Source organism: Emys orbicularis, chromosome 18 (assembly GCF_028017835.1).
Source record: "Emys orbicularis isolate rEmyOrb1 chromosome 18, rEmyOrb1.hap1, whole genome shotgun sequence".
Classification (NCBI taxonomy): Eukaryota; Metazoa; Chordata; order Testudines; family Emydidae; genus Emys; species Emys orbicularis.
The window spans coordinates 21091521-21105173 of NC_088700.1; the positions used below are offsets into that span (position 1 = coordinate 21091521).

Genomic DNA, 13653 nt, shown 5'->3' on the forward strand with positions numbered 1-13653 from the left:
CTACTTGAGCGGCCTGACCACGGTGCGATAGGCCTGCACGATCTCCTCGCTGTTGGGGCAGCTGTATTTGAACTCCTTGGCCTCCCCGGCGCTGTCCAGGTAGCGCCAGACCCCGCGCAGCTCCTGGGGGATCCCCAGCTGCCGGTAGTGTTTGCACACGATCTGGGGACAGAGGTGGGGTGAATAGAGAGAGTGTCCCAATGGACGTATCCTCCTCCCGTCCCAGGCTGGCCCCACACCCCCTCACCTGCCCCCAAGGCCCTGCACCTCCCTCAGCTAACCTGCCCAGCTCTGGGTTGGCTCTGTGCCCCCGCTGGGCTAAAACAGCCTGCCTGCCCCTACAGCTATCCTGCCAGGCCCGGGACAGCCCCCACCCCCGTGCCCCATTGGATAACCCACCCTGCCTGCCCCCACAGCTAATCGGCCCAGCCCGGGACAGCCCCCACCCCCGTGCCCCATTGGATAATCCATCCTGCCTGCCCCCACAGCTAACCTGCCCAGCTCTGGGTTGGCTCTGTGCCCCCACTGGGCTAAAACAGCCTGCCTGCCCCCACAGCTAACCTGCCCAGCCCGGGACAGCCCCCACCCCCGTGCCCCATTGGCTAACCGATCCTGCCTGCCCCTACAGCTAACCGGCTCGGCCTGGGACAGCCCCCATCCCTGTGCCCCATTGGATAACCCACCCTGCCTGACCTCACAGCTAACCTGCCCGGCCCGGGACAACCCCCACCCCTGTGCCCCCTCAGCTAACCCACCCTGCCTGCCCCCACAGCTAACTGGCCTGGCCCAGGACAGTCCCCACCCCCGTGCCCCCTTCGATAACCCACCCTGCCTGCCCCCACGGCTAACCTGCCCAGCTCTGGGTTGGCTCTGTGCGCCCGCTGGGCTAACCCATCCTGCCTGCCCCTACAGCTAACCTGCCAGGCCCGGGACAGCCCCCACCCCCCGTGCCCCATTGGCTAACCCACCCTGCCTGCCCCCACAGCTAACGTGCCTGGCCTGGGACAGACCTCCTCGGCTAATCCACCCTGCCCCCCCAGCTAACCTGCCCAGCACCGGGCTGGCCCCATAGCTAACCCACCTTGCCCGCCCCCACAGCTAACCAGCTCAGCCCGGAACTACCCCTCACCCAACTCACCTGGCCCCAGGAAGCCCCCGTGGCCCCACAGCTAACCCACCTTCCCCATTGCAACTCCTCGCAGGCCTGAATAAAGCTGTGCCAGAGTCCAGCGCTGCCTGGCTCCTGGGGTCTGGTCTCGATCCGCTCCCATGTCAGAGAAACTCATTCGGGCAAGGTGGGGCCTGGTGCGCAGGGCAGGGGGCAGAATGGAGGGTGGTGGGCCGTCACAGATGGGGGGGCAGGGGAAGGGGATGTTCTAGATGGTAGGGGGAGGGGAAGAGTGGGCGAGGGGTAGGTAGGCAGTGACTGGGGAGGCCATAAAGGTGGAAGATGATGGGGGTGGGGGAGGGGCTGGTGGTAGGTGGGGGGGGGACATATGGGTGGGGGATGGTGGGGCTGTCAGTGGCTGGGAGGGGGCTGTATGGGTGGGGAATCATGGGGGGCTGTCAGTTGCTGGGTAAGGGTTGATGGGGGGCTGTCAGTGGCTGGGGGGGCATATGGGTGGGAGATGGTGGGGTGGCCGTATGGATTGGGGCTGGTCAGGGGGCTGGTGGTGGCTGTGGGGGTCCCACGTGGGTAGAGGGTGGAGCTGGGGGGTGCCATGTGGATTGGAGATGGTGGGGGGCTGGCGGTGGCTGTGGAGGTCCTACAGGGCTAGGGGGTGGTGGCTGGGGGTGCCATATGGATTGGGGATGGTGGCAGGAGGCTGGTGGTGGCTGTGGGGGTCCCACCCCCGGGGCACCCGTACTCACATGGACAATGTTCAGTTTGGGCAGCAGGCTGCAGTCGGCCAGGGTCAGCTGGTCGCCGTCCAGGAACCTCCTGTGGGAGATGGTGAGGCTGGGGTCCCGGACAAGCTCGTACTCCAGGGGGTTGCTCAGGTACCGGTCCAGCTTCAGGAGGGCCTTCAGCAGGTTCTTCTGTAGCACTGGGGGTGGAGGGCACAGCTGGCACCTGCCCGGGGAGGGGTGGGGGGAGCGTGGGGGTCCGCAAGTGACAAGGCACTGCTGGCACCCCTCCCCCCTGTGCAGAGAGGGGCCGGGGGGCTCTTGGGGCATTTGCACGCTGGGAGAGGTGGCATTTCCTGCGGGGTGGAGCCAGCCTGCCAGCTTCACTAGTCACCCCCAGAATGGGGGTGACCCCCCCCCCCCCCCACACACACACACCAGGGCAGTGAGGGCCCGGCTATCCCCACACCTGGGTTTCTATCAGGGACTGGGCAGAGCAGCAGATGGCTGCATGCACCAGGGCGTGAACCCCCTCCGGCCTCTTGGGGGAGCCCCTCCAGGGCAGACTCGACCCGTGTTGGTGGGGGAAGAGGGAGCCCCTCTGGAGCCAGCCCTTCACCCCCCCCCCCCCCAGTCCGTGCCATGACAAGGGCCAGCAGCAGAGGAGGGGCTGGACGGGAGAGCCAGGCTGTGGCCTCGCTCAGCTGCAAGGGGGTCGGGGAGGCTGCTGGGTGAATATGGCCCCTCGCCCTGTCCTGTCCCATGTGCTCACGGGATCCCACTGGGCAGGAACACAGCCAGGGGCGCAGCAGCCAGTACGTGCAGTGCCGTGGGGAACCACTGGGGGGGTCCGGGCTATGGTGGTGGCAGGGGTGTTACCCCCACGTGGCTGCATGTGGACACACACACACCCCGCCCGTCCCTTGGTGAGCCGACTCCCTCACCCTCGTCCTGGGCCGGCAGCGAGTTCTTGATGAACACAGAGAACTTGTGGAAGATGTCGTTCCCGGCCGTGCTCGACTCCTTGTACCGGGGAACCAGACTGGGGAAGCTGCAGGAGGCAAAGGGAGGGAGGGAGAGGGGGCTGGGGGCTCAGCCTGTGCCCCTCTGCCCTGGGCACCAGAGCTCACTGCGATGCCCTGAGAACCGTCCCTCCTCTCTGGCCTGCTCGGTCTCCTCTCTCGCCCCATTCCCCTCCCCCATCCATGGTTTCCCCTCATCCTCCCCCGCTGGTCCCACCTGTGCCCCCTTGACCCTCACACCCTGCCTGGCCCCGATTCCCCAGCCCACCTTGCCTCCCATCACTGCAGGGACTCCTCTCCCCTCTTCCCCCCCCCCTGGATTGATGCCCCGGCCTGGACTCCCCTGTGGGGCTGATCTCTTGCTGTGCCCACATGGGACGCCCAGCTCTCGGGGGAGGGGCTGACTCCACTCACTTTGGGGGGCCCAGGGTCTCCTCCAGGAACTCCTCGATCTTGTTGGTGTCGGTTTTGGAGTCCCCGTTATACAGCAGCACGGGCAGCTGGGCTCCTGGGGCAAAATCCTTCAGCACATCCAGGGCCCTGCAGAGGGAGGGCAGAGGCTCTCGGTCACCCCAGGGCATTGCCCGGGGACTTGCTGGGGCAGAGGGCAGCAGGTGCTGGTCACCCTCCTGCTGGGTGCAGACCAGCTGCTGCCGGCCCACCCGCCCGGCTGCAGAGAGCAGTGAAACAAAGGCTTCCGGCTGCCCCGATGCCGGCTATTGGCCAGCGCTGCCACACGGGAGACAGCCCCAGCTGCCTGTCCCGGCCTCCCAAGGGCTGAGCGCCCACGACTGCTACCCCCTGCTTAGTGCCGGCTCCAACCGGCCGAGTGCGCGGGGCTCTGCCGTGGGAAGCGGGTGCCCAGGAGCCCTGGCCATGGGAAGGGGCTGCCCTCAGGGCTCTGACAGACGGATGCTCCCCCCTTGGCACTGGCGGCAGGGTGGGGGATGCAGCATTGTCCCACCAGACAGCAGCCAGGGCCAGGTTCCCAGCCCTGCCCCCAGGCTTTCCAGACGTGCTCCGTGAGCGCGCTGGGGATGATTGCAGCAGGAGCCTCCAACCCTCCTGCCCACCCGCAGCTGCCCACGCCCCCTCGGCAATTCTTTATCAAGGGCTGGGTCAATGGGGGGCAGGGAGCTGGGCCGTCGGGGGTGAGGAAGGGGGAATTTGTGCTCTCCAGTCTCGTGATCTGTGTGGCGCCACCACCCTGATCCCGGGGCTGTTTGGCACAGTCAGGGAGCTGGCAGCCGCGGTGCTGGGTGTGAGTCAGCCAGGCAGATGCACTGCCAGAGGAAAGGGGGAGTTGGGGGACTGGCAGGGCGCTCAATGGTAAAACCATGCAGGTGGGTGGGGTAGCGCCCTGGGGCTGTGCTGACCATATTCTATGGTTCCCATTGCGTCCTCACCTCTTCATATCCACTGTGGTCAGAGTAAAGGGGATCCCCTTGAGCAGCAGAATCATGAAGAGGCGCTGGCAGAAGGGGCAGTGCCCGATGCTCTCCCCATCGTCGCTCGCCTGGGGAGACAAGAACGACGTTTAGTGAGCTGAAAACCAGGCAGCGCTGCCATTCCAGTGTCCCTGAACAGCAGCACCATTGCTCACCAGGAGGCGCCACGCTCATGCCGCAGGGCCGACCCCCATGGCTGGCTGGGGTCAGGAAGGATTTTCCCTGATGGTACAGTGCTGCACAAGTTGGATTTCATGTTGAGCCTCTCTGTGCCTTAGTTTCTCCCATCTGTATGTATAATGGGGGTTATGATTAGAGATGGGCCTGTGCCCCAAAAACCAGGCTGTCTGGATCTGGGATTTTTTCTTTGGCTCCATCTCTTTGTGACACTCCTTGATCCAGCTCCAGGGGGTGGGGCTGGGGGTTTGGGGAGAACCGAGATGTGCCTCAACCAGTCACAGCTTGTAAAGTGCTGGGGGATGTAAATTCCTCTGGAGTAGCCTTTGGCCGTTGGGCTGGTATCAGCCTCCCCATTACACAGATGGGGAAAATGAGTCACGATGCAGCAGTGACTCCCCCTAGAAGAGACAATGACTCAGCGACCAGTCCCATAACAGAACCCTCCAGGTATCCACCCCACCCTCCCCAAAGCAAAAATAGTTTACTACCAATTTTCATCCTTTTCCCAACACGTAGAAAATTCTCCTATTTCTAAAATAACCTCCCCATGCCCTGGAGGGAGGCGAGCTGGGCGTGGCTATGAAGAGTCCCTTCAGGTACTTTTAGACCCAACAGTTGGTTAAATTTGTGTATTAAAAATGGGATTTTACTATGAGCAGCCATGTCTTCACGGCCCATATCTTAAAATATCAATGATAAGGGGCAGTTTCTGGCACTGAACTGATCCTTTGCAGCTGAGGAGGCCAAATGCCACTGGGTCCGGTTCTCTGGCCTTGCACCCTGTGCTGCGTGGGGGAGTGTGAAACACTAGCGTATGACACAAGTGAGTACACGAGTGGCAGAGCCGGCATGCTCTCTATTAACGCAGGAGAGCCAGCAAGGCCACAGGCCGGCAGCAAGGGGGAAGGCTCCCAGCATTGGCTGAATGGAGGGAAATGGGAGACAGGAACAAACAACAGAAAGGCTTGAAAATACTTTTGGGCCCAGATCTTCGGCTGGTGTAACCTGGTGAGGCTGCAGGGAGCTGGTGTAAATCACCTTCGCGCCAATCTAGTCATTTACATCTGCCCATTTGCACCAGGGAAGGATCTGGCCCTTGATTCTTGAAGTCCGTTGTTCTAATGACGATCCCAAACCGCGAGCAACTTTCCACTCCGCTCGCTGGCAATGCGACTACAACCATCATGCCAAAGATCAAAATACTTCCCGACTTCCCCAACAGCCAGCACAGGCCCATTATCACCCACGGCGCATCGAAATCCCCGTGATTCTGTCTAAATGAATTCCACGGCAGAACCTCAGCAACCAAAGCCAGCTGGGACTATTATAGGGAAGCCATGCAAAAAGCAGCGATCCGAATCCCGGCAACACTGGAATGTTATCGCCGGTCTGTTGGCCTCCTTGCCATCACTGCCAAGAAGCGCATCCCCGGGGCCCAGAACCTGCTCTGGCAGAACAACCAGTCGGGCAGCCCACAGGTTGCGAAGGCCCTGCTAGAGTCTAGACTCAGCCAGACGCCAGCGGTGGATTGAGTGTGTTGAAGGTCTGGACTTCACACACTCCAATCGCTGTGCCTGGGCCCACTACGGCATCTCGGAGCCACTAATCCGATGGGATATTGGACCTTGGAAGTCTGGCCTGACTCCACAGTCTCCAAACCGGCAGAGAGGACAAAAGGACTGCTCGACAAAAACACCAAGGGAGAGATCCATCGTTAGCTACACCCAGCAATGACCTCAATCCCTCCACGAGACCCCCACTGCCAGCAGAACAGATGAAATAAAGGAGAGTTTAGCTGCAATCAAGCAAGAGAAGGAGGCCAGTGGAGATGGTATCCCACTCGAATTCCTTCATCAACTAGGCCCTAAGGTGTCAAGTATCAGAGGGGTAGCCGTGTTAGTCTGAATCTGTAAAAAGCAACAGAGGGTCCTGTGGCACCTTTAAGACTAACAGAAGTATTGGGAGCATAAGCTTTCGTGAGTAAGAACCTCACTTCTTGCATCTGAAGAAGTGAGGTTCTTACTCACGAAAGCTTATGCTCCCAATACTTCTGTTAGTCTTAAAGGTGCCACAGGACCCTCTGTTGCTCTTTAGGCCCTAAGGGACTCCATTGGCTGGCGAAATGACACCAAAACCGTGAAATCTGGATGCATCCCAAAAGCCTGGCGGGAGGTGATAGTAATGGCCATACTCAAGCCGGGCAAGCCAACCGACAACCCGGGAAGCTATAGGCCGATATCACTCCTGTGCATGACCTACAAACTCCTGGAACGTATCATCCTCCGGAGAATCAGTCCTCTCGTCGAGTTAGTGATCCCTGAAGAACAAGAGGGATTGTGGCCTAAACGCAGTTGCTGCGCCCAAGTTTTGGCCCTTGGAATGCACATCAAGGCCAAATTCCAGAAGAAAACCAAGACCAGTACAGCCTTTGTAGACCTGTCATTGTCCTACGACAGGGTCTGGATTAAAGGCCTGATGCTGAAGCTTGCAAGGGTCATCCCTTGTCTCAAAACACTGCCTGCTATGGACAATGCTGAGCAGTAGGCGGCTACATGGCTACTTGCTGCACAAAGGGAAAATTCAAAACTCTCCAGCGTGTGACTGTGGTCACCCAGAAGAGACCCTGGAACATATAACGACTCAGTGCCCGATTCACGCATATGAAGGAGGCATCAGGGTGATACACTCCGCTACTCCTGACACAATTATCTGGCTTAATCCTCTGCGTGTAAAACGCTTGTTGTTGCGCTCATCAGCCATAGGAAGAAGATGACCAGTGTATCGTTAATCCCTCAGGGGACAAGGGAGGCTTTGTTTAACCAACGCTATCCCTTTAGATTAGTGGGTGGGTTTTGTGCCCCTGACCTTGAGGGGCCAGTTGCACCAGCTGGAACTGGACTAGCATGGGCAGCAGCAAGGCTAATGCCCCTCCACACGGTCCCATGGCTCTCAGAAGGACAGACCACAGGCACGTGCTGCTTCTGGGGGCAACAAGGCTGCGTCTTGGCTGGTGAGGCAGAGAAAGGAAAACAAGGTACCGGGCTAAGCAAAGTGTGGTTGCCCCCAGTGACATAAAGGAAAGGCCTGAGCAATCCTGATGAATATCACTTCACAGCGCTCCGGGCTCCCCCCAGGGTCTTGGCACAGCTCCCCTTTTAGTGGGGCGGGCGGGACTCGATTTTTACCTGGTTTGTGGGCGTTGGTATGCAGCCTCCGATTTATAGCACTGAAACCATGCGTGGGGTGGGGCTGCCGGATTATTAACGATCTGGGCTAGACTTTGACCTCGTTACAGTAAATCTAGAGTAGTTCTTACAGACATTCTGAGAAGATGTTTTTCCGCTGGAAAATACCGATTTATTGCAAGCGAAACGTTTCGTGGCAACCGGCCCATTTCGAGGCAAGGTTTGTTTAGCAAGAAGATGTTTTTAAAAAGCCTTTTGCTCCTTTTTGGAATGGAACAGTTTGTATCATTTTCAGCGTTTCAGAAATGGCCATGCAAAGCCGCTTCAGAACAGAAACGCCAAGTCAAAATCGGAAGGAAAGGTTTTGATTTTAGCAAAATGAAACATTTCAATGGACCCCAGAATGAACATTGGGGGGGATTTCACGTCACAGCGAAATGTTCTGGCTTCGTTCCATTTCCGACGGGGATAAAAAAAAAGTCGAAATCCCAACTTGTCCTGTGAAATGACAAACCCCGTCCCCACGCAGCGCTGCTCGAATCTCCGTCGCCTTGTGCCGACATTTCCAGGGGTGCCTGGGGTGTGTGAAATGCTCCCGCTGTGGGTGTGTTATACTCCCCTGCGCTAGTGTAAGTGCTGACACGTGGGGAATGGGGCCCAGGGGACGTACCTCGGTGTGACAGATCTGAACCTGTCCCCTTGCCGTAAAGCACAAGGCCCCTCTCTCTGTATCAGACACCCAGACTCCTTGCCCTCTTCCATTGCCAGGGGCGGGCAGGGCACTGACGGTCACCAGAATGAAGGGCACAGCTGAGCTGTCTGCAGCTAAGGGGATTTCTTAGAAGGTGCTTCCCTCAACAAAGGGCTGAGCTGAGCCTTGCCCCAGTGGAATCCAGCCTTGTGTGTCTTGCTAAGGACACAAGAAAGAAAGACTGGTGGAATGTGGGTCTTTGCAGCCAAGGTCCCTGATTACGAGCCCCATCGTACACCCACCCCCATGGCCCTGCCTGCTCTCACTAGCCTGGCCCCTCCCGCCTCCCCTTCACAGGGCGTCTAGCCGGGCAGAAAGGACCGGGGCTTGGCTGAGGCCCAGCTCTGTGACACTGCGGCCCCCCGTCCCATGTCAGCCTTTCCTGCGAGCCCCCTTGTGACAGCTGCCCACATTTGCCCAGCCGGGGGCTGTCAGACTACGGGGCAAAGTCCTGCACTGTGTGAGGCCCAAGTGCTCACTTCACTCTGGGGCACCAATTGTGCCCAGGTGCCCTCCGCAGGCTGGGGCCCTGCACGGATCCTTCCCCACCTCTGTTCAATTCCCAGCGGTGGCGGTGCATAGACTTGAGCCAAAGGGGAATGAATCAGACCCTGGTTGAACTGGCTCCTCTCCCTGAGCTGCCCCTGAGCCTGCAGCCGCGCTCCCAGGAGACCTGCGGTGGCTCATGGAGCAGCTCTGCTTGAAGCTGCCGGCCCCACGACTCTGCGCAGTGCTGTTCCTTGGGGCAGCTTGGCCTTCCCGTGTCAGCCACTTACGGAAGCAGCAGCGAAAGCAGGCGGCCTGCCGCTCCCATGGCAGAGCAGGCGAGGTCTAGGGACTCGGAAGTCGGGCCCGTATTTCCCCAGAGCACTGCTAATAAGAGTCTAGCCTCTGCCAGCCTGGTCCCTCTCCTGGTCCCAGGGCCCGTGCTCTGGTGACCAAGGGCCTCGTGCTCTGTCCTTGCCTGGGGATGCAGGGCTGGTTCTGTGAGTGCGCGGGGCAGGATCTCGGGGAAAGGCACTGCAGTGACTTCCGCCTGCTCCCCACCACGAGTGGCTTGCAGAGTTGTGGGGGTTGAGCCCTTAACACCCCAGTCTGGTGCGCTGGAGCGTCCAATAATCCTGCTCTGGAGCAGGGACCCTGTGGATCCTCCCAGCCAGCAAGATAAGCCAGCTGCCATGGCCAGGAAGGGCCCCAGGCCGGCAGGTGCCTGCAGCCTCTGGCACGCAGGTTGATAATCCCCAAGGCGCAGGGAGTTTCATGACAAAGTTTATTCTAAGCGGACATGCCCGTCTCTCTAGTCACAGGGTGGATGCTGTGGGCTGGTTACATCTAGTCTGGTCCATCCAGTGTGTCGGACACTGGGCCTGTCATAACTATAAAGGGAAGGGTAACAGCCCTCCTGTGTACAATACTATAATCCCTCCTGGCCAGAGACACCAAAATCCTTTTACCTGTAAAGGGTTAAGAAGCTCAGGTAACCTGGCTGACACCTGACCCAAAGGACCAATAAGGGGACAAGATACTTTCAAATCTTGGGGGGGGGAAGGCTTTTGTTTGTGCTCTTTGTTTTGGGGGTTGTTCGCTCTTGGGACTAAGAGGGACCAGACATCAATCCATGCTCTCCAAATCTTTCTGAACAAGTCTCTCATATTTCAAACTTGTAAGTACAGCCAGGCAAGGCGTGTTAGTTTTATCATTGTTTTCTCAACTTGTAAATGTACCTTTTGCTAGAGTGTTTACCTCTGTTTGCTGTAACTTTGAACCTAAGGCTAGAGGGGGTTCCTCTGGGCTCTTTAAGTTTGATTACCCTGTAAAGTTATTTTCCATCCTGATTTTACAGAGATGATTTTTACCGTTCTTTCTTTAATTAAAAGCCTTCTTTGTAAGAACCTGATTGATTTTTCCTTGTTTTAAGATCCAAGGGGATTGGATCTGGACTCACCAGGAATGGGTGGGGGGAAAGTGAAGGGGGGAATGATTAATTCCTCCTTGTTTTAAGATCTAAGGGGTTTGGATCGGTGTTCACCAGGGAATTGGTGGAGGAGTCTCTCAAGGCTACCCAGGGAAGGGAGTTAGCACTTGGGAGTGGTGGCAGCAAAACCAGATCTAAGCTGGTAGTTAAGCTTAGAAGTTTTCATGCAGGTCCCCACATCTGTACCCTAAAGTTCAGAGTGGGGAAGGAACCCTGACAGGAAAGTGAAGGGGGGAATGATTAATTCCTCCTTGTTTTAAGATCTAAGGGGTTTGGATCGGTGTTCACCAGGGAATTGGTGGAGGAGTCTCTCAAGGCTACCCAGGGAAGGGAGTTAGCACTTGGGAGTGGTGGCAGCAAAACCAGATCTAAGCTGGTAGTTAAGCTTAGAAGTTTTCATGCAGGTCCCCACATCTGTACCCTAAAGTTCAGAGTGGGGAAGGAACCCTGACAGGGCCGTACAGTTACAGCCAAGTTAGCAGCAGTGAAATACAAGCTCCATCGCACAGAATACATGTTCTTACAGGCACAGCCTCTAGAGAGGGCAAAACTGAGTGGGTCTCTGAGTACAAAGGCTAGACACAGCTATGTGATCCAGTGGCTGTTAGAGTCAGTGGTTTCCACTGTTCAATGGGGTTTAACTCAGGCCCGTGATCTACTCGAGAACGTGTCAGCTCTTGAACTGAGGGTCATAGATTCCAAGGCCAGAAGGGATCATTGTGATGGTTTAATCTGACTTCCTGGGTGTGACACAGGCCAGAGACCTGCCCCAAAACAATCCCTGGAGCAGCTGGGTTAGAAAAACCCCAGGCTTGATTTGTAACTTGCCAGTGATGGAGAATCCACCAGGACTCGTGGGAAATTGTCCCAATGGTTAGTTACTCTCACTATTAACATTTGATGCCTTATTTCCAGTTAGGGTGACCAGATGTCCTGATTTTATAGGGACAGTCCCAATTTTGGGGTCTTTTTCTTATATAGGCTCCTATTACCCCCCACCCCGATTTTTCACACTTGCTGTCTGGCCATCCTATTTCCAGTCCAAATTTTGCTGGCTTCAACGTCCAGCCATTGGCTTGGGTTAGACCTTTCTCTGTTAGATTGAAAAGCTCAGTATTAAATATTTGTTCCCTACGTAGGTACTTATAGACTGTGATCAAGTCACCCCTTCACTTTGGTAAGCTAAATAGATTGAGCTCCTTCCATCTTTCACTATAAGGCAGGTTTTCTGATGCTTTAATTATTCTTGTGGCTCGTCTCTGACCCCTCTTCAATTCATCAAGATCCTTCTTGACTTGTGGACACCAGAACTGGACACGGGATTCCAGCGGTGGTCGCGCCAGTGCTGAACGGAGGTAAAATAACCTCTCTGCTCCTGCTCAAGATTCCCCTCTTTATGCATCTTTTTGAGAGACAAAACTGAGCGTAGCCAAAGGATTCCATACTATATTTCACGCGATGTTTGCACTTGCATGTGAGCCATGCTGCATGCACTGTATATTGCCGGGGAGTTATGGCCCGTCTGAGGCATTAATGCTGCACATTTCTGTAAGTGGAAAGTAGAAATATCTGAGCGAGCAAGGGCTTTTTGGAGTCGGCTGCTCCCCTAGCAGCGGGGCCTGTGTGAGGATAAAATGTAGAAATGAATGAATTCTGTACATTGATTTTATCCTTCTATAGTGACACCTCTCTCGCAAGTCTGCAAATCAAACAAAGATTTGTCTGGAGCGCATTAATACCTCAAGGCAAATCTGAAACCTAATTGCCATCCTAAGACTGGCACCTGGCCCAGCCTTCAGCTCCTACCAATCTAGGAGACGTCCAAGTGCAACCATCAGTCAAGAATGCCCAAATTAGAGAGATACATAATGGACATAAACACGTGCACATTCACGTCCTATCTCACCCGTCTAGAGCGCCTGCCATGGGAGGCTCTCAAAGTGGGGCTGGCCACAAATCACGTAATACGTTAAGGGGTGGGGGTGTTTGTTACAAAATGTTACCAGGAGTGGTGGGGCTTGAAAAATCACCAAAAAAAAGTTACCTAATTTATGGACAGCCCCTTACTAAATCAAACCTCATGACTGTCCTGTGGGAGGTAGGTGTTTATTACTAGCCCCTTTTTTATGGGTGGGGAAACTGAGGCACGCAGCTGATGTGACTTGCCCAAGATGACACAGCAATCAGCAGCAGAAACAGTAGACCCAGATCCTGACTCCCAGTCTTGTTTGAGGCTCACTGGATGATTCTACTGCCCCATCCAAACTATCCAATAACCAACCCCTCTCCATGGCAGTCCACACAGGCACACAGCAGTTCTTCACTCTCAAAGACACAACTAAGGCCAAATACACACGGATAGGGTGGTGCCCAAATTCCAGCAGAGCTAAGTGCAGTCTGCCAGCCACAAATCCCCGCTGCAGTTTCCATTGGGTACAGAATTCTTCTTCATGGCCTGCCCTAAACGGTGGCACAGCATTGCCACGAACTGTTCCACCCCAGAGGTGGCTGCATTTCAGTGCGTTGTAGGTGAGGGGATCCCAGGCTAGATGAAATCGGTGAAACACATCAGGAGCTCCTGGATGAAAGGCACTAGAGGACATCTGCTTGCTTGGGGGTTTGCCAGAGGTAGGGGGTTGGGCAGGGCGTGCTCTGCTCTGCTCTGTAACCGGTTGGGGATGTTGCGCTCATTATCTTGGCAGGGTGTCAGCCAGAAACCAGGGGTTTGTCTTTTGCTGCAGCTAGCTTGGCAGCAGGAAATCAGTAGGTTGCTTTGCTCATGCAAATGCCCCTGAGGCTTGGGCAGTGGTGCAGGGCGTTCTACCCCAGGCAGACCACAGCAATGAGCACACATTGACTGGTTAGGGCTGCAAGGCACCAGCGATCTGCTCCTCAGCCTTTTGTAGCCCCTTCCCATCAGCTGGCAGTAGGGCAGGGGCTGCAGGATTTCCAGGGTTTGCTAGAGACATGGGTGGGGACAGCGGGGGAGGGAAATAGGGGGTGGAGGTTCTTCAGGATCCCTGTTCCCATCCCCAGGGGTGCTGTGGCCACTCCAAGCACTAGCAGGACACGGGAGGGACGGCGCGTCAGCACCACAACCTGCTCAGTCCCCACCGCACTGTGTGGGCTGCCTGGCCCTGCTCCCACCCTGGCTGGCCCGGGAGCAGCACAGCCTGTGGTCTCAGCCCCCCTCTGCAGGCCTGGGTATAGGGATGGGCATATGTGCTCTCTTGGCATAGGGCTA

General features: G+C 56.7%; 1 protein-coding gene across 1 annotated transcript; it reads right to left on the reverse strand.

Moving 5' to 3' along the window:
• CLIC3 (chloride intracellular channel 3) lies at nt 1-10134 on the reverse strand. Its single transcript, XM_065418803.1, has 6 exons — nt 10096-10134; nt 4277-4386; nt 3285-3410; nt 2793-2899; nt 1873-2048; nt 1-162 (listed from the first exon to the last, which is right to left on the reverse strand). Exons 1-6 carry the CDS (start codon nt 10132-10134, stop codon nt 1-3), a joined length of 720 nt encoding a protein of 239 aa, XP_065274875.1.
• Between the last annotated feature and the right edge of the window lie 3519 nt (nt 10135-13653).